This window comes from Oncorhynchus kisutch, linkage group LG6 (genome assembly GCF_002021735.2).
Source record: "Oncorhynchus kisutch isolate 150728-3 linkage group LG6, Okis_V2, whole genome shotgun sequence".
NCBI lineage: Eukaryota > Metazoa > Chordata > Actinopteri > Salmoniformes > Salmonidae > Oncorhynchus > Oncorhynchus kisutch.
In genome coordinates, this window is record NC_034179.2 from 40,221,398 (window position 1) to 40,246,399 (window position 25,002).

Sequence of the window (25,002 nt, forward strand, 5' to 3'; positions counted from 1 at the left end):
AATTTCGTTACCGGATGTAAATCCATTTCACCTGCTCTAGTTTAATAACCAAAATATTTTTTTTCAAGGTCAATGTGTCATGTCATACCTGACACTCCATTCCTTCTGATATCTTTGCATCTTAATTCGGAGCAGATATTTAACAGTTTTTGGTAAACTTGGTCGGATAAAAAAAAAAAATAGGGAGATTTTACTATAATTCTGTTACTAAACATTGCATCTGCACAGTTTTCAGTAAATGTTCTGTGTAAAATGTTAAAAGTAATCAGTGCATAGTGTTGTGCGCTTTGTTAAACTTTGAAATCAATGTTTTTTTGTTTAGCAAACATTTTAAAGTGAAAAATAGAAGTCTCAGTGTAAATCCATTACCATGGAATTGCCCTTTTCTACCATCTAGTGGTTATAATCCTCAGCATCATGGTTGTAGTATACGGGCAATGTATGGTTGGTTGTGGTACAGCATATTATGATAATCATGGATGACAATATTTACTCAGATGTGTTTAGCTGCGTTATTCAATCCATTGTTGTTTACTTAAGTGACTGAGTAAATCCTGTAAACAACAATGGATTCCGGTAAATCTGAGCCCTTCACTCAAATTGTCATTACATGTTTTTGGTTAACAAAGTGCATCCTTCATCATTTCCAAATTTCAAACAAGTGGTACACTACAAACTACCATAAAATAAAATACAATTATTGACACTATTACTGAAAGTCATGACTAACAAAAACTCCAACAAAACATTGTCAGAATACTTTCTTTGATGGACTTCTTGTCATTGTTGTGGCTAAGTAAATGTCAATTACGCAATGATATTTTTCCTTTAACTTTATTGAACACAATTTCTGACAGAATGTAAAGTCAAACTGTTTTTTTTGTCGGTTAGTACTCAGTATTTACACCAGTGACAGTGGAAAGAGAGGTGGTACCAATGTTTCACTTAGTAAAAATCTGTATACAAGAGAGAAGGCCCCAAAAGCAGGGAATGGTGGGTAAGAATGAGAATGGAGGTCTCTGGGAAACATCTTGGTGGGGAAAACGCCCTTATCTGACTGAAAATGTCACATTACCAACTTTTGTTTGGCTATCGGAGTAAGAGACTCCAAACCTCGTTGGATTGCCTGGGCAATGTTCAGCAGGTCACAACATTGGCCAATGTTCAGATAGAAATGTATGATGTAGAACAAAAATACCTATCTTTATATAGACTAAGCAATCACGTAATCTCTAATCATGGCAATTCTATCTGCAACATTCCACAATGTTTTCATACTGAACATGGCCCTAGACTCCATTCAAATACTTGAAAAAACGCTTCCGTAACTTCCTGTATTCCTTGAAATAAACTGGCATGCTTGGTGAGGTGGAAGCAATAAGGTGACACCTCACTTTCACCAAGCCAACGGTGTCAGGTGAGTGGTTACTTTCAGGAAGTCAGAGAGAAAGAGCGTTTTTCCCTTTCTCATGGCATTTCTAAAGTTTTTGAAAATCGTTTTTTTTTGTTCCCCCGACTTCTTTCCTGAAATAAGTTTCATGGCACAGTACACTAATGAAAATGTCAATGTAAACGTACATAGGAATTGGTCCCACATTATCATAGCATTTTAACATACAGGTCAAAAGCCACAGCAGTCCAGCTTTTTTGGGGTCAAGAGAAACCCATATCTTTTTTTTTATTACATGGTTAGGAATGGTTTATACACATTTAATCAGAAACTGTGTCATTTGAACACACCTCTTTACATTACAGAGCCTTGTGGAGTAAAAGCACTTGATGTCTATTTTGAAGGAAACAAAAAAGTTCGGAACAGACAGTTTACAGAACACTTCAAAAGATCAATGTACAACAGATAAAGCCTTGGTCAATTCCTTTCTCAGGAACCTTTCAGTGCTGCCACACCAATGAAATCCAAGATAAGAGTACATTGCATGCTTGTTTCAGGTCAAGAAAAAAATAATTTTTCCTTCATTAATGATGTTCGGTTTTGAAGACCAACTGTGACTGCAAGTCATTTGAGCCAATTGGGATTGGAAATATTTGATAAGGTCCAAAGTTGTGTTTGTGTGAAATAACTTTTGGTGTAGTGATCATGAGTTAATTTTTTATTTATTTGACTAGGCAAGTCAGTTAAGAACAAATTCTTACTTTCAATGACGGCCTAGGAACAGTGGGTTAACTGCCTGTTCAGGGGCAGAACGACAAATTTGTACCTTGTCAGCTCGGGGGTTTGAACTTGCAACTTTCCGGTTACTAGTCCAACGCTCTAACCACTCGGCTACGCTGCCGCCCCAAATCATTGGAATGGATGTTGTTTTTCCTTGTTTGTTTGGGGATAACATTTTATTTTGCATTAGTCACATGGAGAACCAGTGAATGAGGAGCCGTGTGAAAACGATGTGGACACAACTGACCACCTCCATTTTCACCCCCCCCCCCAAGCTGAGTTTATGCACTAACACAATGACGCAGCGGTTTAGTCATTTCACAGTTTACAAACCAGTTACATTGTCAGTACTCTTCCTGTGTGTTTTCCTTGGACTGTGTAGTGAAGGAATGGCAATGGACAGAACTAGGACACGAAACCTTATGCTGTCACCTCCTAGAACAGGCAGACACTGAGCAGGATGGAACGCGTGCTGCCATTTTGACGTTTCAGAAGGCACCGTCTTCTTATTGTGTTTTCTTGTTTTCGTCTGCTCATTGCTTTCATGGTTTTTCATGGAACTTTTTTGTTGTCTGTACTAGTAGCTATACCTTTCACAACCAAACTATGCATATTTTAATTCTATGACAAAGAACACGTATTCACACTAGGATATTCACGCATTCACAGTGCACAAGCTTGCAGTCTAAAGTATGAGAAACGCTGTACAAAAAGGTCAGATTTAATATTTTTTGATTTGACCAAATCCACACCGGAGTACTATGGCTTAAATAAGAAATGTATAAATCCGGCCATTACATTTGTTTATATGCATAAAATATGCAGAAAAACACAAAACATAAATTTTTATTCCCTTGCATTTTGAGATGAAGCTCAATCAATCACTAAATTGGAAGTGCTGTTCGCAACAGGCACAGTATTCTGAAGTTATGGGACAAAGCCATCAAATGGGGGAATAAATAAGACTGTTTCTAGGCTATTTTAAGGACTTCTGTTCATACATTCAGCTGCTACCACTCATATCCGGCCTTTGATTACATCATTCTCCCATAAGCCATGCTACTCTGTATGCCCGTCTCTTCCTGTGACCCCTTGGACCTACAACATTTCCGGGGTTAAAGCTGAGCCCTGAAACCCTTGGAGTGGAACAGGTCCACAGCTCATCTAATAGGATCATTCATTAAGAAGATATAGAGGTGTGTGTATTTGTGTGTTAGAGAAAGTGTGTTCATATATTTGCCAAAACAAATTAACCAAAACATTTAATCTTAGAGACAATAAATTGCGTAACACTAACCGCCAACTCCGACCTCTATAACTGTGGAATAAACATTGTATTTCTGCTGTGTCTTCTTTTGTTTTTGTTGTGTCTACACAATCTTGGGACAGAGTTAACACAATGTAAACATTCAAGAACAAAAATAAAACAAAAGACAACCACATATGAAAAAATATGCTCTCTCTAGTTCTCAAATTATACATGAAAAATAAAGATACAATAACATGCAGTTACTTCTGCACATTATTTAAACACACAACAAAACATTTAAAAAGTACCCAAAAATCCATTAGCAGTGGAAATAACGATGGCATTACTGCATAACAAAAGAGAGCATAACTGGAAATAGTGTGTGGGTCAGGTGTGTGCACATCGTAAAGGCATTGTTCTGAAGTAAAGCTACAACTCCCATGGTTATCTGTGCCAATGATACTTAGCTTCTGTCCCATTTAAAAGACTGGTAACGTTGATGTTACATTCAAAAGGAGGTCAAGGAGAGTGAACTAGAGGTAAGGATTTTCCTTCACGCGAACACAGAGAAAATTACAAAAGGAATAACAGATAAAGAAACACTAAAGCAGGTGCATTAGGTCTTATTCCCGCTCTACATGTCTAACAAACTCATCTTTTGCTCGGAGAACTCATAGAAGACACTGAAGAAAAACACCCTTTTATTGAGCTTTTTGTTGTTTGACGGAGTGGTGTGTGATGTTTTCTTTCCCTCTGGAGGTCTGTGACCGTGGTGCACCCGACCTCCTCCCTTCTCGCTGTCGGGATCATGCTTTGCTCTCGTTGCCATTTGTCTTTGCAGCTTCGTTGGGGACTGTCTTAACCTCAGACAGGGCTTTCTTCACCTCTGTCGCTGTCTCCGGGGCTTTACTTTTATCGCCTGTCATGATTTTACCGCTGAAGGGAAGGAGAGAACCACACAAAAAGACAGATTCATTAAGTGATGAATACCAATCTCTTGCAGCACACAACTGTCTGTTCTAAGCGGCATTTCGCCTTAAAAAAAAGATGGGAAAAAAATCAGTTGCTTCAGGTTTTTGAGGCAACGTGTAGCCCCTGGAACCAAATGCATTTCACACATAACAGGATCTGCTCTGCTATCCTATCCTGACATCAAAGACGGTCACGCAGATGTCACAGCCGTTTCATGGGAGAATGCATTGTTATATTATATTGAGAGAGCAGAGATACAGTACATGAGGGAACGGCACACTGGAACAGAACATCAATACGAAGCAACACTGGGAGGCGGTACAGATGGTCTGACTCGAAGGAGGAGCGAATGATGAATGGGGAGAAACGGAGAATGGAGAAAAAACTGCCAACATTAAGTCACTGACTGTTCTACATAACATCCACTTCAAGACTGCAACAAAATGACACCTCATTGTCGTTTATCCCTTTGGTCTGGTGGTCACTAAATGTGTCACTGATTACTATCTTTCATTCTATCCAAAAGTGCAGTAAAGTACATAAGCTTTGTGACTGGGCTAGACATTTTCTCCTAGTCGTGCAGTTTCACAAGTCATGCAAATCGCACTTTGATAATTAAATGAAATGAAGCCTAACTTGTATCTCATCAGATGTGACAGAGCAGTCTAGTCCACTTCACAGCAAATTGCTTTTCCCTCTATGATTAGTCTGGGGTTAGTTTGTATTGATTGACTGTCAAGGGAAAAAAACTAACTTTTGGGCCTGTATCTGTCAGCCTAATCATAAATGCTAATGAATGATCAAAACGGATCAAGCTGTAGAGCTGAGAATTCTGGAGTGAATTGGCATAAGTCTTCATTGGCGTGTTGTGCCTCAGTTGACCTATGCTTTTCATCAACCTCTGGTACCGTGCCTTCCTGTTCAAATTATATTCTTCAAATAAACACTTCAGGTGATGAATAATGACTATGGGCTAGATAATGAGGATGGACTTGGCCTCTCTCTGGTAAGAACTAAGCCCGAGGACTCCCAGGCTAACTGAGTAGTACGGTACTCTGTACGGCAAAGAACCGTGTTGGAGAATTTCACCTTCCATGGCATCGTATTGTACCTGGGAAACCATCTATTCTACTACCAGGGTAACTCATTGGTGAACAGCCCCTGTATAAAAGGGCAGTGACAGAGTCAACAAGGAACTGGGGTAACTGATGACTGCTGATAAAGACGTGAGTCTCCATTAGTGACAGATGCATTGTGGGTCATTATGGCGGCCTCAAAGCGAAAAGGGTCTTAGGTTACTATCTACACCATCCGCCGGTGGACTGGGCTTTGTCGGAGTCCACCGGGATCTGGCTCCTACTGTCAGCCAGACTCCACAAAAGGTAACTGATCCCAGAGATTTGGGCTTGATCACTACAGCAGCAGGACTTCCATTACCTTGTCCATAATAAACCTCTCTGGGAGGACTGCTGCTGCTGTCCACAGTGGGTGACCGCCCGGCTGGCTATGCATGTTTCAAGACCACCACCCACCGCCTTGCGGCTCAGCGGGGATTAGTAGCATCAGTGAAAATGTGCTTTCCTCTTTGGCAGTGTCAGGGCCAAAGCACTCTGCCGGCCACTGTGAAAGAGTGGGAAACCTCAGGCCACCTTCAACCTGGCAAGGAAAGGACTATTACAGTGGATATTTTGTCACCTCAGGGGTAGCGTTCCCTGTCAGACGTCTGGTGCTGTATCGCCCTGCGGTTGAACGTGTCAGAGTAGCGTCCTCATAAAATGGCCATGTTGGCTGCCGGAGGAAGTTATAGGGTCATTGATCTCAGCACTGACTGACCTTGGCAGTAGAGATTAGCACAGGAATGGTATCAACGGGGACAAATAAAGTTTGTGTAGCAAAACAACCACCAAAACAAATAGCAAGTCAGGCAAATTAGCTGTTAGACCAGGGGTGGGCAATTCCAGTCCTCGAGGGCCTGAACCACAGCTAACACACCTGACTCCAATAATCACCTAATCATGACTTTCAGTTTAGAATGCAATTTGATTAATCAGCTGTGTTTGCTAGGGATGGAGAAAAAGTGTCACACCAATCAGGCCCCTGTGGACTGGAGTTGCCCATCCCTGTGCTAGACAATGAAGATAAACTGGGAGCCTGAAAGGCTTTTCTCCACAAATCCTGCTAAGGTGACATAAACGTAGCTAATTGGATAGCTATACAAGTGTAGTGTTGTTATCGCCTGGAGGACAAACTACCATTGACAACCATGATCATTGATGACAGGGTCTGTTAAGCAGCCTGGCCTTAGCCAGGGTAGGGGAAACTAGGCTAGCCTGGTCTGGACTGGCTGGAGGGTGAACTCTGCCCCTGTTGCTATGGGAACCTTGGTGTGGATAATATTGGGAGGCAAGGAAGATAAATCTCAGTGGAACTCGATATCTGTCCAATATGACGATATAATGGATGAAAACAGAGGAACCGAGTAGTTGTCTGTTTGTTAGCACCCAGATGCGGAGGAGCAGTTACATCTGCCAGCTGCACGTTACTGTAGCTACATGTCAGCTGGAGGGGAGAGCTGTGTGTGTGTGCGCACATGTCAGCTGGAGGGGAGAGCTGTGTGTCTGTGTGTATGTCAGCTGGAGGGGAGAGCTGTGTGTCTGTGTATGTGTACAATGCTGTGGGGGGCCAAATCATCCTGCAGTCCCACAGTTTCATTCTGCCTTAATATATAAACATTCTGAGATGGGAGAGTGTAGCGGCTCTGTTTGCTTTCTGCACTGATTAAAGCAGTTCGCACATGGGGCCCTGGGCTCAGAGCTGACAGCGGCAGACATAGAAGCGTGAGCCCAATACTCAAAGGCAGCAAAGGGAAGTGAGGAAGGGGGGGGGGGGTGGGTGAACAAACCGTTGAGCAACGAAAAGAGAAGGGGGAGGAAGAAACAAAAGTGTCTTGTAAATATTTGAATAGTCCCCATTCCTGTTCATGCCCTGTGGACATCTATGTTTGCAGCCAAGTTCGGCAGGTCCCAGGTACTAAAGAGGCTGGTGTTGCCAGAGGCCGCCACTGCCAGAATGCAGATAAACTAAGTGCCTATGTTTTGGCTGAGGGGAACCATGGGAAAAGCAAGAGGGAAAAGCATGGGAAATGGGGAAAGCAAGAGCCCAATGGGCTTTCAAACATTGATGATCCGAGGGTGTCCAAGGTCAACCTCTTAGGGGTGGCCTTCGAAACCAGGCTTCAGGGCTGTCTGTCAAACAAGTCGGACAGCTAAGTCAAATAAAAGTACCATCTAAGGACAGTCCACATAACAAGGCTGGCATAGTCTAACACTAGTCCTTTGAATGTACAGAGGGATCAGTATTCTGTAGCACAGCCTGCGGAGGAGAATATTCTACCTCCGCAGGAGAGGAAGAAGGTGTCCTCAGTGGACAAGCTCAGGAATCTAGTAAGCCTGTAAGATGCCTGGCAAGACTGGTTGGTTGTCGTGTGGCAGACAAATCACTGTGGAGCCCAGGGAGGAGGAGATGCGTCAGACCCGCTAGACTTATGAAGATATATCTGCCCGTTCAAGAGTCATGTTTCATCATGCCGATGACGAGAGCCCCGTTGCCACGAACGGATACATTAAGTCCTGACATTCATCACTGATCTCTGTTTTATGTTTGGGGTGTTATGGGTGAAAAGCATGGGACAAGAGAGAGGGTGCAATCGGAGCAAGCTCCTGGAATACCGCTCTACAGAGCTCACCTGATCATCCTTAGGGTTTGCCTGAGATAAGACTGAAATGTACGAGCTTCCGCCGAGAACAAAGCCTTTTCATACGGCGCTGATCGAAATGGCTTTGTATTGTTGCGAAGAAAGATTGTTTTCAGGAGATAACAACCGCAGAAATGATTGTGGCAGTAATATCAGGACCATAATTCCGTTGTATCTATCAGATTTGGTAAAACGTCTGATGTGAGAGAGAGAGAGACCATCACTATGAGAACAGGACACAGTAGGAGGTGGTGATAGAGGGTGAGCGAGGACAGACACAGTAAAACAGACTAGGAGGAGGAGGAGGGGGGGGTCATACTCGTCCTGGGCGGGTGCAGCAGTGGAGTCTGCCGGGGCCTTGGAGCCTTTGCCTGGGGCATCAAACACATCCTTGGCCAGGCCGTCTATCTGTAAGTCCTTATTCTGACTGCTGGTGGCGGAGGGGCTTTGGACAGACTCGGGCTGGCTCTGTGGTGCGGCATCGGCTGTGGCAGAGGGGGGGTTGGAGGGGACCTTGATTGGCTTCGAGGATGGGGCTGTGGGGGTCGGGGGCTTGGGGTCAGACGAGGGTGTGGCTTTAGGAGCCTCGCTTAGGTCAACGAGGGGAGCTACGTCAGATTGGGTGGCACGCTGGGAGGCGGGGGTGCTAGGTTTGGCCGTGCTGGACTGGGGGACGGGGGCAGGTTTGCTTTTAGGGGAGGTTTTGGGGGCAGTTTTGGACTCAGCCGGGACAGGGGTTGGGACAGCTGCGCTGGAAGTGAGAGTGGTGCTCTCGCTAGCTGGGCTGTTCTGGGTTGTGCTAAAGCTCTCAGTGACAGGTTCAGAGTTAGTGGCGACAGAAGGGAGCAAGTCCACCACCGTGGCGGTAGTGTCAGCAGCGGGCCTGTGAAGAGAGGAAAGCAGGAAAGAGAAGAGCCATCGAGCCGCAAGAAGGTGAGAGGAAAAAGAGAGCAGGGAGGGGTAGGGGGGTGAGGCCAAGGCACAGACAGATATCCAGAGTGAGTGCTACATGCAGTGATAAAGCAAAGAACTAGAGATTCAAAATGTTAAAGTGGAGTGAGGTTTTGACATAGACACCATCTTAAGCAAACTAAAGAAAATTAAATCAAAACAGGTGCATAAGGGTTTAGGGTCCAAGTTATTAAATGTTTGAGGCTGTTAGTACAACAACTATTTTTGCTACCATCAGTGTAAACAACAAACATCCGAGCACATCTTCAGTATCAGGTTTTGATGTTCCATTCTCCCATTATTTGAACAATTAGTTTAGCCAATATGTCAGCAAACACATGATCAAAACACTCAACTGCTGTCATTATGGAATAAGAAGTATGTTTTATGCATAGACATATTACAGGATTAGTATGGGTTTGCCAGTGTAGGGCAACCCCAGAGCAGGGGGTCTACCCACAGCCAGTGCTGAGTACTCACTCAGGCTCAGTCAGAGGGGTGGTCTCGTTAGGCTCTGTAGGCCCCCCCCCTTCATGGTTAGGAGTGCGCTCCTCCTCCGTCCTCACCTCCACAATGGGCCCCTTGGACTCATCCTTCCTGTAATGGAAAAAAGTATTTTAAATAAATGCTGGTGCAGTGCAAGCACATTGTAGTGAGTCATTTTTGTTTTAAAAATCCTGCACTTCTGCCCTGTCAACTGTGGTCCGTTGTCTGAGAGCAGCTACTGTGGGATGCTGGATGAACAGGACACTCAAATTGCATACAGCATTTCAGAGAGAAGAGCAAGGGAGCCAGGGAGCAGATAAGAAGAGAGACTCACGTGAACGCCGCCTTGCCCTCCTCGAGGTCCTTGCTCTTGGCTCCGGGTCCAGACTTGCCGCAGAAGTTGACGGCAATGCACATGACGAGGCCGCACTTGTTGAGGAAGTAGCAGGTGACGTCGACGCCCACCAGCAGCAGCACAAAGACCACAATGAGGATCCCCACGATGGCCCCTGTGCCTAGGCCTGTGCCGCTATGCATAGTGTCTGGAAGGAAGGAGAGGGAAGGACGAAGGGAGGAAGAGAGAGAGTAATAGAGACCGAAAGCATGGAGAGAAAGTTAGAGAGGGTTGGAGAGAAAGTTGGAGGGAGGAAGAGAAACGGGGAGAGAGGGAGTTAAAGAGAACGTTGGAGAGAGAGGACGAGATAGAGACAGAGAAACATTGCATTAGGGTCAGTATTAATCTCCACCCTTTCATCCATAACTTCATACTGTCAGACTGCTTCTCTCCAGGTGTCAAGTGTGTTGTTGTTCTTTGAACAGGCTCTGGGCCAAATCATTACATATTCTACTAAAAATACATCAGAGTGATGCTACACAGAAAAAACAAACAAATTTTGATCTGTTAAGACTCTAAAAATAGGTTGATAATCAGATGATCAAAAAATACACACTTGGGCCGAGAGAAATCACAACGCATTGCATTAGTTGCATTCAACCAATAAACAACGGTCAGTTACTATCCAAGTTAATGTTAGACACACAACATGTATCAGCCATCTAAGGTACTATATTAAGAGGTGAGCAGATAAATATATTACTCATATTAGGGTCACACACCAGACATTCCCATCATGACATCCTACACTAATCATATCTAAACATCAGAACATGAAGGAAGTCTAATGGGGCATCAATCAAAAATCATAAAACAGTCAACCATTGGAGCACCTGGTTCATTAAATAAAGATGCTTGTTTTATCATCACTTCCTATACGGGTCTATATGCCTTTATGACCCCATATGGGTCTGTCGCTTACCCACTCTCATTATTGTTGACAGTTGTAAGACAAAGCAAAAGGCAGTGGAAAGACAGTAAAATCAATCAAACATTATGCAAATATGTTTAAATCTCTTTTACATAGATGAATCCTGCACACAAACAAATAAACAATGCGGAAATAAAGCCTATAAGAAGGGCACAAAACAAAGGCAATGGATTGTGTTTTCATGAAGCAACAGTACTTACCAGAAAATTTATATCCAGGACTATGTAAAATACTACAATATTAATAAGAATTTACAATAGTCACATCCCTTGACTTTTTGTTGTGTTACAGCCTGAATTTAAAATGGATTAAATTGAGATTTTTTGTCAAAGTGGAATTATGTTTTTAATAAAAAAGGAAAAGCTGAAATGTCTAGAGTCAATAAGTATTCAACTCCTTTGTTATGGCAAGCCTAATTAAGTTCAGGAGTAAAAATGTGCTTACAAATCACATAATAATAATAATAATTAGATAGGTAAAAATAAAAAAGCAAACAAATATCCATTTGAGCATGGTGAATTTATTAATTACACTTTGGCTGGTGTATCAATACACCCAGTCACTACAAAGACACAGGCGTCCGCCCTAACTCAGTTACCGGAGAGGAAGGAAACTGCTTAAGGATTTCACCATGAGGCCAATGGTGACTTTAAAACAGTTACAGAGTTTATTGGCTGTGATGGGAGAAAACTAAGGTTGATCAACAACTTTGTAGTTCCTCCACAATACTAACGTAATTGACAGATTGAAAAGAACAGAATAAAAAATAAGCTCTTAGAGACCTATCCAGAAAGAATCACAGCTGTAATTGCTGACAAAGGTGCTTCTAGAAAGTATTGACCCAGGGGTGTGAATACTTATGTAAATTAAATATTTCTGTATTTCATTTTCAATAAATTTGCAAACATTTAAAAAAAAACATGTTTTCACTTTGTCATTATGGGATATTGTGTGTAGATGAGTGAGAAATAATATACATTGAATCCATTTTGAATTCAGGCTGTAACACACCAAGATGTGGAATAAGTCAAGGGAGATGAATACTTTCTGAAGGCACTGTATGTATCTCTCCACTACAATGGATGACCATGTATCCACACTGTTAATACTCTGCCTTCGACACACACACACCACACATGATCATGGACAGAATTAATACGAGCTTGTAACCCAACCGCAAAACTGTTAAACAGATTAATGTTTCACAAAATAATTATTACTATGCTTTGTGTCAAATCAATCTCACACAATCAAATTTGGAAATCATTTGCAGCTAATTTGCATTCAGTAAACAGACACACAATGAGATCGGAGATTTGATCAAACAGAATAATCTAAAACTTAATTCAAATCAAACAAGAGCATTTGGAGTATGGTTGATTTGACACATAATGCTCTACACATGGCAAACAGGTTAGATAGAATTATGATGACAGAACAAAATTCAATTCCAGTTTTTGTTAGCTCTGTTAGGTGTCAAATATGAGACAGTTTATATTCTGAATTAAAGCAACACACAGGCAATCCTCGATTTGGACTTACTCTTTGCTCTTGTCATATTGAGAATATCAGGATGTCCAGATGTCAGACTCACACACCACACAGTATTCACAGTAGAATCAATGCAACAAAATCTACTTGAATAATTCTATGATTTACTGGAAAACCATCACTTATCAAACAGGGTAGGCTTCAAGGTAGGCATTTATTTGGGTCATATGAACCATCATGTAATTTCATTGACATTGTTCCCTTTCTGAGTTCAATGAAATGCACAAGAAGGAAGTCTTTCATTTAAAAAATAAAAAATGTAAAAAAATCTGCAAAGTGCTCATTCCCATTGAAATGTGTTGAGATTTTTGCTCCGTCTCGTATTCCAGCGTTCCCTCCAAACGACCAGGAAGCCTGGGTCTTATCTTACTGTAACACACACAGTGATTTTGGCAAACAGTAGCCAACGTTTGGGCTCCAGTATCACTGGCTTACAAATGTGTGTAAGGAGACAGACTCGGCTGCACAAAGAGGATGTGCATCTTTATGCAAATCCACTCGATATACACTGGTACCTTGAGAGGGAGGATACTTTGTGTGGCAGAAACACAAATTCACACACACACACACACACACACACACACACACACACACACACACACACACACACACACACACACACACACACACACACACACTTGATTGATGTATTTGTATAATGTAATCGTCTTGTCAGACCGGAGTGTATTATATCTGTCACTTCTTTGAAATAATGTTGTTGACTGCATTACGGTTTGGTAATAGAAAGCTATTCTATAATGTCGCCAGTCTACATTAAGCATAGAGAGGGATGATATAACAATAAGTTAAAAAAAATATTAATTGGCAATAGTTGACAAAGATTTAGCACCATGCAATATATACTAATACTGTACGTTGCAAATGGAACTTTCAAATCATATCAAAATCTAATCTGGGAAATGATAGTAAATGGTCAAAAAGGTAATCATCTAAGTGAGTCACCAGATTTGAGCCAAAATGGATACCTGTGGTATACATTCCTATAAATCTAGTGCGAAGTGTTTCTGCCTCTGATGAAACGGCTTTAAATTACAGTTGTTGATAAAACCCTCATTATAAACTGGGTGTTTCGAGCCCTGAATGCTGATTGGCTGACAGCCGCGGCATATCAGACCGTATACCATGGGTATGACAAAACATGTATTTCTCTTGCTCTAATTATGTTGATAACCAGTTTATAATAGCAATAAGGCACCTCTGGGGTTTGTGGTATATGACCAATATACCACGGCTAAGGGCTGTGGACAGGCACTCCGCGTTGCAGCGTGCTTAAGAACAGCCCTTAGCTGTGGTATATTGGCCATATACCGCACCTTCTCGGGCCTTATTGCTTAATTATACCCCTCATATGGGTAAAGCTAATGCATTGGAGGGCAGCTGAATTATTAATACCATGCACCAGGGAGCTGATAGGAAAATACTTTTCAGTGACTGCTGCAGTGCTGGGGAACAACTCTTAAACAAAGTCCTGGCAAATCGCTGGCTTGGCTCCAAGCTACAGTGAGCAGCAATTAGCTGTAAGGCATAAGACCTCTAAAGAGAGGCAGAGTACAGCAGAGCGGCCAATTGTTATTTCCTCTCACATTGATTCGTCATATTCTCTGAAAGTCTATAAAGTTGAGTCAACCTCTGTGGCGGCAATAGCTCCAACCGGCAGCTCTTTATTTACTGCTGTTGCTAAGAGTGGGAGAGAGCATAAGCATCTACCTGCAGGGCAGGGTGACAATTCTTGTTTTCCCGCTGCATCTTAAGAAGTGCAATAAATCACATCACACATTTTAACACCGAAGGGGCCGCCTCACAAAGCTTTCTCGGAAATGGAGAAACAGAGCCATGCTGCGTCGACAAGGAGCATAAAATATATTTTTGACGCACCTTTTTCATATCTTGCAGATAACAAACAGAATACAGGAAGTAGGACAGAAACACAGTCAATAAAGCCAATTGAAAAAATTCTCCAAGAGATAATAGTCATTACCGTATGAAGCATCAGTGTCCTACCCAGCGTGCAACATTTTGCATTGGATGTCATAATGTTGTCGTTTTCTGGTTGGAAACTGGTTTTCTGGTCAAATTGGAGCAAAGTTAAGACATCTTTTATGGCATCAAAATGCCTGGAAAAGACCAAATATTTTGGTTGTAATATGGTCACTGGTCCCTTTACAGTCAGTATGCAACCTGACCATGTATGTCACCAAGGACGTTGCCCTGACATCATTGCAACCAGTTTTGCCCTCTGGGTGTGACTCCGATTGTATGAAGCACAGTGGTACAGTATGGGTAAGCTTATAAGGTACTGCATGGATTAAAAAAGTGAACATATGGGTACCCACAGAGGTTCTAAACTATGCACATATTGTGCTTGTTATCTCATGACAGTTAGCTCTTCCTACTTGATATCATAAAAGCCACAGCTATCAAACTCGATCTCAACCGGCAGTCGCCTATGAAAACTTGCCAGATGCTTCTGAGGAGTAGCACTTGCTTGTATGAAAGAAGAACCAAACAATGTGATTGGCACATGCGAATCCAGGAGCCAAACTCCCGGTGCATCACTTTATTACCTTCTGAGTCCGTTTAAAATGGTGGGGGAGACCAAAACTGTGAGAAGACTCATCACAAAATGCTCATCTGAGTTTTGAACAAAGGACATCTATCACTCTTTCCCATGGCAGGGTGTTTTAAGTGCAGCCAGGCTTTAGGGACAGTCCTAACCTTAGTTTACAACCCCCAGAATGGGCCGCCACAATATAAGACACTTTGTTAAAGCTTCAGACAAGCACAAGATATGGGATAAAAACAACCTTGGCATTTCTGAGGATGAACAGTCAACAGAATTCAGCACTGTGTCACACACTTGCATTTCAGAATGTAAGTCTAGAGCTCTTATTATGTCGAAAAAAGTTAACACTATTTTATCATATCTTCTTAAAACCTACAATGATTACAGCATGGAAACACACTGGTATGTACTTACAAAAATGTGTCATATAATATAATTATTTCACATTACTGAAAATGACTGACAGATTTGTATTAAACAGCTGTAGCATAAATGTTAAGCATTTTCTGTTTTCAGGTCAAAGAAGAGCAAAAAGAAACAACCAAAAGAACAGCCTGTATTTAGTTTAGAACTTTTGAAAAGATTATGTACACAAAACATGTTTTGAATGACCGTCAAACAGACAAGGCAGGAGCTCGTCCTTCATATAGCCATCCCTTTCAAAAGGAGCCTTGTGACTATGAAAAGAAGACGTAAAAAACGTGAGATGTCTTAATCTTCATGACCAATCTTAACCAATACAAAATTCCTCTGAAACGTGTGCCTTCCCTTTTATGTACAATGGGAACAATGACAATTTAAGCTTGTATCCAGATACACATAAGGTAGGCACAGTTTTTTTTCTCACAATTTCCCAATAGGACTCAATTCCATTCTGTGGTATGACAGAACTTTTTCACAAACAATGCTGCCTTATTCAAATCCATATTTTTTTCATTATGCAAAATAAACATTGATGATAAAAAAAATTAACATTCAGAATGATATAAGTATCAAGCACCCCATTTTAACCATTTAACATGAAACTGATATCTTGATTCTTCATCTTGTGTGTGTGTCTGCACAAGGGTCAAAAGGCATAGAAAACAAAGGGGTCTGGCCGAGATTTGAAAGGCCAAGCTATCCTCTCTCATTGAGCGAGACACAGTTTATGAGAGCAAGAACACAGTCAGCGTGGAGAGCATGAGAGATGCCAGAGTGTACGTCACACACGAGGAACCAAGGGTAGCTGAGGCCAAAACACACCAAAGATTGTTCACAGAGATATTCACAGCAAAAAATTGGAAAATACAATTTTACACCAAAAAATACAACAAAATAGTATGTATGACAAATGTTATGGTCCACATAGTGCCCAACATTACACGTGAAGACAGGACAAGGACAGAAGGGGAGGTGGGAGAGAAGAAGGGAAAGGGAGAGAGAAAAAAAAGAGATAGAAAATAGGTCATAAATACAAAAACGCAAGTTTGAAAGATTCATTGAGAATAAACAAAGGAATAAAAAAGCAAATCCAAGCAAGTTAGAGGATCAAAGTAATACTAAAAAAGTATGTTAGTAGCACAGCAAATGACGTCTATCACAGCAAGCAAAGGTGAAAGGTCAGAGAAAGTTCAAAGGTGCTGGGTGATGGGAAATGTTGAAAAAGACGCATACATAAACACATCTGTTTGTATCAATTAAATGATGGGCTATCCCCTGAACGTGAGCACACATCCAAGAGAGATCAAATCAAATTTTCCATGGCAGGTAGAGTTGCCCAAGCAAAACACACATTCAAAAACTGGTGCAATGTCAAGGCGATATCAGATGGCAGTTGGAATGGATTAATGGGTGATCTCATGTTACGAAAACTGCAAAAGTGAATTGCTTTTTATAGCTTTACTCAATGTCAACCTTAGCTGGGGAGATTTGGATTGGTCAATTTAGAACTCCAGTGGTCCTTGCACACAGTATTGAGCATGCTCAAACCAATGAATCACGTGGGTCAATATTTCCAATTATTCAACCTTTCCTTATTTTTTTACTTGACCTGCACTGAGGAACATCGATTGAAGTTTACTGTCTGTCTGTCTGTCTGTGTGTGTGAGTGTGTGCGTGTGTGTACAGTGGGGCAAAAAACATATTTAGTCAGCCACCAATTGTGCAAGTTCTCCCACTTAAAAAGATGAGGGAGACCTGTACATTTTCATCATAGGTACACTTCAACTATGACAGACAAAATTAGAAAAATAAATCCAGAAAATCACATTGTAGGATTTTGAATGAATTTATTTGCAAATTATGGTGGAAAATAAGTATTTGATCACCTACAAACAAGCAAGATTTCTGGATTCATCTTCAATGCCCTAGCTGATGGAAGGACTTTGGTCCCAGCTCTCTGCAGGTCATTCACTAGGTCCCCACGTGTGGTTCTTGGATTTTTGCTCACCGTTCTTGTGATAATTTTTACCCCACGGGGTGAGATCTTGCGTGGAGCCCCAGATCGAGGGAGATTATCAGTGGTCTTGTATGTCTTCCATTTCCTAATAATTGCTCCCACAGTTGATTTCTTCAAACCAAGCTGCTTACCTATTGCAGATTCAGTCTTCCCAGCCTGGTGCAGGTCTACAATTTTGTTTCTGGTGTCCTTTGACAGCTCTTTGGTCTTGGCCATAGTGGAGTTTGTAGTGTGACTGTTTGAGGTTGTGGACAGGTGTCTTTTATACTGATATTCAAGTTCAAACAGGTGCCATTAATACAGGTAACGAGTGGAGGACAGAAGAGCCTCTTAAAGAAGAAGTTACAGGTCTGTGAAAGCCAGAAATCTTGCTTGTTTGTAGGTGATCAAATACTTATTTTCCACCATAATTTGCAAATTAATTAATAAAAAATCCTACAATGTGATTTTCAGTTTTTTTTTTCTCATTTTGTCTGCCATAGTTGAAGTGTACCTATGATGAAAATTAAAGGCTTCTCTCATCTTTTTAAGTGGGAGAACTTGCACAACTGGTGGCTGAATAAATACTTTTCTTGCCCCACTGTGTGTGTGTGTATATATATATTATTATATATATATCTTCCTCAAAAGTAAACTTCTATGTATACACACTACATGACCAAAAGTATGTGGACACCAGCTGTAAGCATTAATATGGAGCTGGTCCCCCATTTGCTGCTATTAACAGCCTCCACTCTTCTGGGAAGGCTGTCCACTAGATGTTGCAACATTGCTGCGGGGACTCGCTTCCCTTCAGCCACAAGAGCATCAGTGAGGTCGGGCACTGAGGTCGGGCACTGATGTTGGGCGATTAGGCCTGGCTCGCAGTCAGCGTTCCAATTTATCCCAGAGGTGTTGGATGGGGTTGAGGTCAAGGCTCTGTGCAGGCCAGTCAAGTTCTTCCACACCGTTCTCAACAAACCATTTCTGTATGGACCTCGCTTTGTGCACGGGAGCATCGTCATACTGATACAGGGGCCTTCCCCAAAGTGTTGCCTCAAAGTTGGAGTCACAGAATTGTCTAGAATGTCATTTTATACTGTAGCTTTAAGATTTCTCTCAAAGCAAGAGGCCTAGCCCAAACCATGAAAAACAGCCCCAGAACGATATTCCTCCTCCACCAAACTTTACAGTTGGCACTATGCTTTGGGGCAGGCAGCGTTCTCCTGGCATCTGCCAAACCCAGATTCGTCTGTCGGACTGTCAGATGGTGAAGCGTGATTCATCACTCCAGAGAACGCGTTTCCACTGATCAAGTCTAACGGTGGTGAGCTTTACACCATTCCAGCTGACGTTTGGCATTGCACATGGTGATCTTAGGCTTGTGTGCGGCTGCTTGGCCATGGAAACCCATTTCATGAAGCTGCCGACGAACAGTTATTGTGCTGTTGTTGCTTGCAGAGGAAGTTTGAAACTCAGCAATGGGTTTGGCTGAAATAGCTGAATTCACTCATTTGAAGGGGTATCCACATACTTTGTATCTATCTATCTTTCTATCTATAAATATATCTATATTGGGTTTAGAAATTATTGCACTTTTTGTACATAGTCCCCCAAAAGTTTTGGGACAAATTCACATTTTTTTTTTTTTAAGTATTTACCATTCATTTCTATTCATTCTAATCTTAAAAATGACCAAAAACAGCAAATGCAATCAACAAGCTTGATGTAGTCATTGCGTGCTATGAATATTGGACCAAATACTTCACTTTTTACTAATTTAATACACATAAGTGAATTTGTCCCAATACTTCCGGTCCCCTAAAATGGGGAGATTATGTACAAAAAGTGTTGTAATTTCAGTTCACACAATATGGATGAAAATACCCTCAGATTAAAGCTGACAGGCTGCACTTATTTCTCATTTCAAATCCAAAGTGCTGGAGTACAGAGCCAAAACAACAACAAAATTGTCACTGTCCCAATACTTTGAGCTCACTGTATATATGCCCAGTAAGTAAACAAAAAAGGAAAAGTACATTTCATATAATCTACACTCACCTATATTTATCTAATATGTTGCAGTGCCAATATATAACACTGAGAGAGTCTGGATTTTTGACACAGCAGCTGTTGGGTCGTTCCACGAAATGGGCGCCTTGAGTCCATTTGATATTTCAAGTAGAACTTATTCACCAATATTGAATTTTAAAATCCTGTTATATTACACGAAGTGCACTTTAATATAGACCACATGGAGAATTGAATAAATCAGATTTTTCATATGAATAAAGGTTTGCTGAAGTTCCTTTTGACATGTCCCTCCGTCAACCCCATGTCACGACTAGGAAGATGTCATGTTATATTAGTGATTCATTTACGTCTGTCGGTCATTTTAAGGCCAAGCCTGTTATGCAAACAATGTACCCCTTTAAAATAATGGACCATTCCACCAAGTTAAATTATTCACAGCAGGTGACATCGTTTGTGTTTTCTGAACAGCATGGTTTAAAAATAAGTAAGTCTTCACTCTCTTTCTGGTCTATTTATAATTGTTCTCTCATCTTTCACTGAGGTGGTCGAGCTCAACCCGTCAACCCTGTTCACTCAATTAATGGTAGGAAAACATGAGTTTGATTTAACTTTCATTATGTGTGGAACATACGTATAGTACCTAATTTCATGAACACCATGCTCTTCACCACATTAGGAGTGATGCCGGTCTTTACGTAAACCCCATTATTGTCAACCCTGTTAGAGGCCCAATGGTAACTTCATGAGTTTGATATTATATGTGAGTTTATTTGTACAAAGGATACTTGATCAATGATATAATGTTGGCAGTTACATCGGTGTCCGCAACAGGGTTGACAGACAGTGACCACCTTTTACATGCACACCAATACCCCATTATTATTTGGGAATACTCAAGTATTTTGTTTTTGAGTTGACACATATAAACACCATATCCCGTTTACAATAAAATTTAAAAGCTTGTATCCTGGTTATGAGAAACCTGGATAAGATGCCTGGGATATGCTGATCTTAGACGGAATATGTCAACGAATCCCGTTTGGTTGTTTTTTGAGGTCTGTGCGTGCTCAGTTTTGCATATCATAGGTGTTGTGTGATGATGTTTTCATCTGAATGTCAAATCAAAATCACTTAAAAAAGTAGGCTATACCTGTACAGTTCGATCCACCATAATAATTCCATAATTTATTTTGCTGATACACTTTACTGGACCATATAGGCTAATGGCTTAGATTACTTTCACACCTAATTTAGACAGGTTTCTGCTTATAATTTCCAACATTTGGTAGGCCATACTATAATTTCCGACCATTTGCTATGCCATTTGTTTGTCAAATATAGTTAGATAAATGCAGCTTCTCTTCTGTCATAACTTGTTGCCCTGGCCTAGAAACTAAATAAAGTAGTGCTCCCAAGAGTAATGTCTTACGTCAATAGAATGAATGCATTCATAATCTAGTTAACTTCAGTTTCAATTAATGACCGGGGAGAAAACACAATAATTCCAAAACAGTGGAAAGATGGTTCCTGTGCAAAATGTCATCAGTTTGACCGGTTTTAAGGAAATGAAAAGCTGAGAAAACGATGAAACACGTTTCTGATAAGATTTCTGTTGGCTTGGGTGCATATTTTATGTGATATTTTATGTGGTTGAAACACTGTCCGCTTGCATTACAGTGTCAAAGATAACAAGTTACACGCATATTCACATTTTCAAGAGATGCTGAAAGAAAGGAATCGTACTTCTCCACTCCTGTTCCCTAAACAAAATGGACATTTGTTGTATAATTTTACTTCAAGCAATGCTTAATTCTGCAGGGAGTTATTATATTAGGCTACATGTGAAATAGGCCTACAATCAGTGTCCAGATTTCGGTTTCTATTCCACTTAACCAATATGATTTTAAAATGAGAAATATTCTGTTTATTCATGGATACAGGGATATATCAAAGGTGCATATAAACAGCTTATCCTGAATAAGATCTTAAGTGGGATATGAGCTACTATCCGGAATACTGTGCGCATGTAAACATGGCCAGTGTGGTACGTGTAGATAAAATGCTCTTAGTTCATAGGATTTCAATGCCAGAGATGGGAAAATGTTTTTTTTTTTTGTAGGCTAAACATATCCTCCATGCAACTGAATGTTGAAAGAAGAGATATTCTAAAAGTAAATTTCTAAACAGTTTGCATGTCCAAAAGGCAACCATTTCATGGAAAAACCCTGTTTTTGGCCATCTTTACTAAGAACAGCTGTGGACCTTAAGTCGGTGCAGATGTTGAGCCTAAAAATACACTCCTTTTTTTCCTCAAATACCCACATGCTTCGCATAAAAATTACTGGCACTGCTACATGTGTAGCTAAGCTCGGCAAAGGGACACATTTAAAATATATATATATATATATAAGAAGTAAATAAAAAGGGAACTTGGACGGTGTCCACGTGAACCTGCTCAGACAGAATAATAAGTGATCCAAACCTCCCACTGCTATATGGTTGGTTCCCACCAAGTGGATGAGAAAAAGTCAGTCCCTGTGCCATGCACTGGCAGATGCCTGTTAGGTCTCCAGTAAAGCATTAAGACATTAATCCTGTTGACGTGTCACCATGCAAGACTGAAGGCTGCATCCCCACTGAGCCAAGGCACATATTCAGGTCAGTAAATACAGCAGTGAGTCTGAACTGAGACCGACTAAACCTGGCTTTGGAAGAGAAAGATAGAGAAACAGAGAGGAGAGGGAGACACGGACTTTTGATGCTCTTTCACTGAAACATCAAAAAGTCAGAGAGAGAATGTGCCTGACATGAAGGGAAATGGAAAGAGAGAGGAAGCATGGAAGATAGGGAAAAAGAGCTAAAGAAGGTGAAGAGAAAGTGAGAGATGCATGGAGCTACTGATAGACACATAAGAAAGAGAGAAGTGCGGGTGGGAAAGTAAGAGACAATAACATATAGAGAAAGAGAGAACGATTCAGTGCAAGGAGGGATTTATGAGAAAGAGAGAAATAGTAAGGAAAAGGTTCCAAGCTCAGGTTTGGTCAGTGGGGAGGCAGCCCAAGTTGAAATTCAAACCTCTCACACCACAACACTGTCAACAGAGCACCAGCTGACCGTGACCACCAGGGTAGGGGCACTGCTATGGACATAAAGAGAATGTTTGAGGCCTGACCGATATCATCTGTCCTGACATTATTGCTCACTGAACTTGCACAGCAATGTCAGCCAGAGAGGTTATAGGCCGAGACCAAATGACCAATCTCACTCTACAGCAACAAAGACTCACTGTGTGCAAAACTATTCCATCACAAACAGCGAGACAAACTGCCACAGTCTTTGTTCAATTCTTATCAACCCAAAGCCTTGTGCAATGGTGCGACAAACTCTGGAATTGAGGCTTTGAGGCGGACTGCAGAGGGCAAAGTGTTTCTAAAATGTAGCCCTGACAGTCAGAAGATGACTTTGCTACTCTGTTTTCTGTCTGTCTAACTTTGACCTTTTTCCAACCTTCTTTTGGGATGAACAAACTTGATGAGGGTGTGCCAATTGCAAGACCGAATGAAAATACCAGCAGAAATGTTCAAACCAATCAATTGCCCTAACAGGCTAGCCTAACACATCATGACAGAGGAGTGACATCTACATCTGTGAAGTGTCAGGGCTTTGGTAGTCTCAAAACCTGACTAGAAGTCCATTTGGGTGAAGAACTGGAGGGGTAAACACAGTATACATTGGGTCACGGTGGCACTCTCTCTGTTGGAAGTGTATGTGTCCTTGCAGTGCAGGGGGGTGGTGGGGGTAGGGGTGGGCAGTACCTGGGATGGCGGTGGGCTCTGCTGCAGTCCTGAAGAAGAGGGTGCCGGGCTGCGACTTGCCCTGCTGGTTCTCGGCCACCACGTATACCTCATACTCCGTGTTCCAGTCTAGGCTGTTCAGCACCACGTACTCACTGCCGTTGGGCAAGCGGATCTCCGGCTTCCAGTCCGGAACGTGCTTCTAGGGAGGGTCGCAAAAAGAGAGACACTCAGAAGACCTGACTCGGTAAGACATCCGTGGCTATGACACTCCAGAAAACTGCCCATCACTTTTTATCACTGTAAATGTTTCCATGCATTCACACTTGTTATTTGGTCATCCATTAATCTTCCTATGTGAATCACTAACCATTTATCAATCTAGGCATAAAACACAATGGTGATCTGTCATCTTTACAAATCATGTTTTTCAAATATCCATGAGTCTATTTGCTTTTTCCTAATCTGAAATAATGACCGTGCGATAAAACCGGAGAGATATGTAACCAATACATGCTGAATAGCTTCTCTTGGGGGGAAAACCAGGAAGCAAATCGGTATACACAGTGTTAAACCTCCATGCTCCGTCATACTCACAGCCCTGTATCTTATCAGGTAGTGTTTGATGGGCGAGCCTCCATCGTCCTGCTTGATCCAGTTGACCTTGAGGGCGTTGCCCGTGGTCTGCAGCTTGCCCTCCAGTTTAGGGGGACTGGGCTCCCCTACACAGGACATAGCGGTCAGTCAGTTACCATGGTGATGGCCTACATGCTCAGCTCAGTCTCCTGCCCAGGGCCCTTAACCTAGGTGGCATGGCTGAATGCAGCTGTCCCTCGTTAACTCCCATTGTCGGAGGAACAGTCTACATCACTAAATCTGCTCTCGCTTCAGGAGTGGGATTATAATTCTTAACAAACCCAAGCCGCTATGGGATTCTCACTTCATTTCAATCCCTTGCCTCTGGTTTTTGTGTAAGTACTGCTATAAATGTAGTACATCTGCAGCGGCAGAGGACGTTCCAAGACGATAAAATTCAGTCTTGTCCCTCATAGACTCAAGGACGGTTTTATGATGGAGGGACAGTGAGGGCAGTGGGCGGTGGGCCGAGAGCCAGTGGGGAGATAATTCTCGTTCAGAAGCAGCTCGTTACATGTCCTCTCCTCCAGACAAAAGGGAACAGGCTAATTAGCCTCCTCGTCTTGATTGGACATGTTACTCTATTACATTTAATAACATTATCATGGTCCGTTGGGAGGGGAGGGTCGGTGTGTTACATCATATGTGTGTGTTTGCCTTTTGAGTGTGTCGGTGTCTAATGATGTTAGTGTTCAAATTTACAGCCATGACACCTCAGTCACAGAGGGTGTAGGGAGGAGACTCTAATCACCAGAACTCATTAATCATGGGAACATTGGTTACACACAGTTAGCAGTGTGAATATGCTATAAAATAATTAGCAGAACACAGCATGTTACATACAGCTCCAGTATTCTACTACACACCATCACTAACTGCCCCAAAAGGTGGTATCAGGTTTCAAATGGCTGCTGCTATAGCACATCTGCAATGCACACTGATTTGTTTGTTTTTGGCTGAGATCAAAGGAGATTATTTACTGTCCCGATTTAGTTTTTTTCTGAAATGTTGCAGCCTGACGCCCTGACCTTCAGTCACACTGGGTACAAGCTTTGAAGCTCACTGCCATGCTTGAGG

General features: G+C 41.7%; 1 protein-coding gene across 15 annotated transcripts in view; it reads right to left on the minus strand.

Moving 5' to 3' along the window:
• Positions 1–818: 818 nt before the first annotated feature.
• Positions 819–25,002, minus strand: part of LOC109892854 (neural cell adhesion molecule 1) — a 291,531-nt gene continuing 267,347 nt past the window's right edge. For 9 of the 15 annotated variants that reach the window (XM_020485676.2, XM_031826752.1, XM_020485677.2 and 6 more), the window contains 6 exons: positions 23,887–24,011; positions 23,311–23,491; positions 9,917–10,124; positions 9,577–9,693; positions 8,465–9,028; positions 819–4,355 (listed from right to left, as the gene is read on the minus strand). In XM_020485676.2, the coding sequence (XP_020341265.2) occupies positions 4,226–4,355; positions 8,465–9,028; positions 9,577–9,693; positions 9,917–10,124; positions 23,311–23,491; positions 23,887–24,011 (1,325 nt within the window). In that variant the 3' untranslated portion in view covers positions 819–4,225. Of the gene's footprint in view, positions 4,356–8,464; positions 9,029–9,576; positions 9,694–9,916; positions 10,125–14,988; positions 16,271–23,310; positions 23,492–23,886; positions 24,012–25,002 lie in introns of those variants that run through there. The other 6 variants (XM_020485681.2, XM_020485684.2, XM_020485683.2 and 3 more) reach the window with 2 other exon arrangements.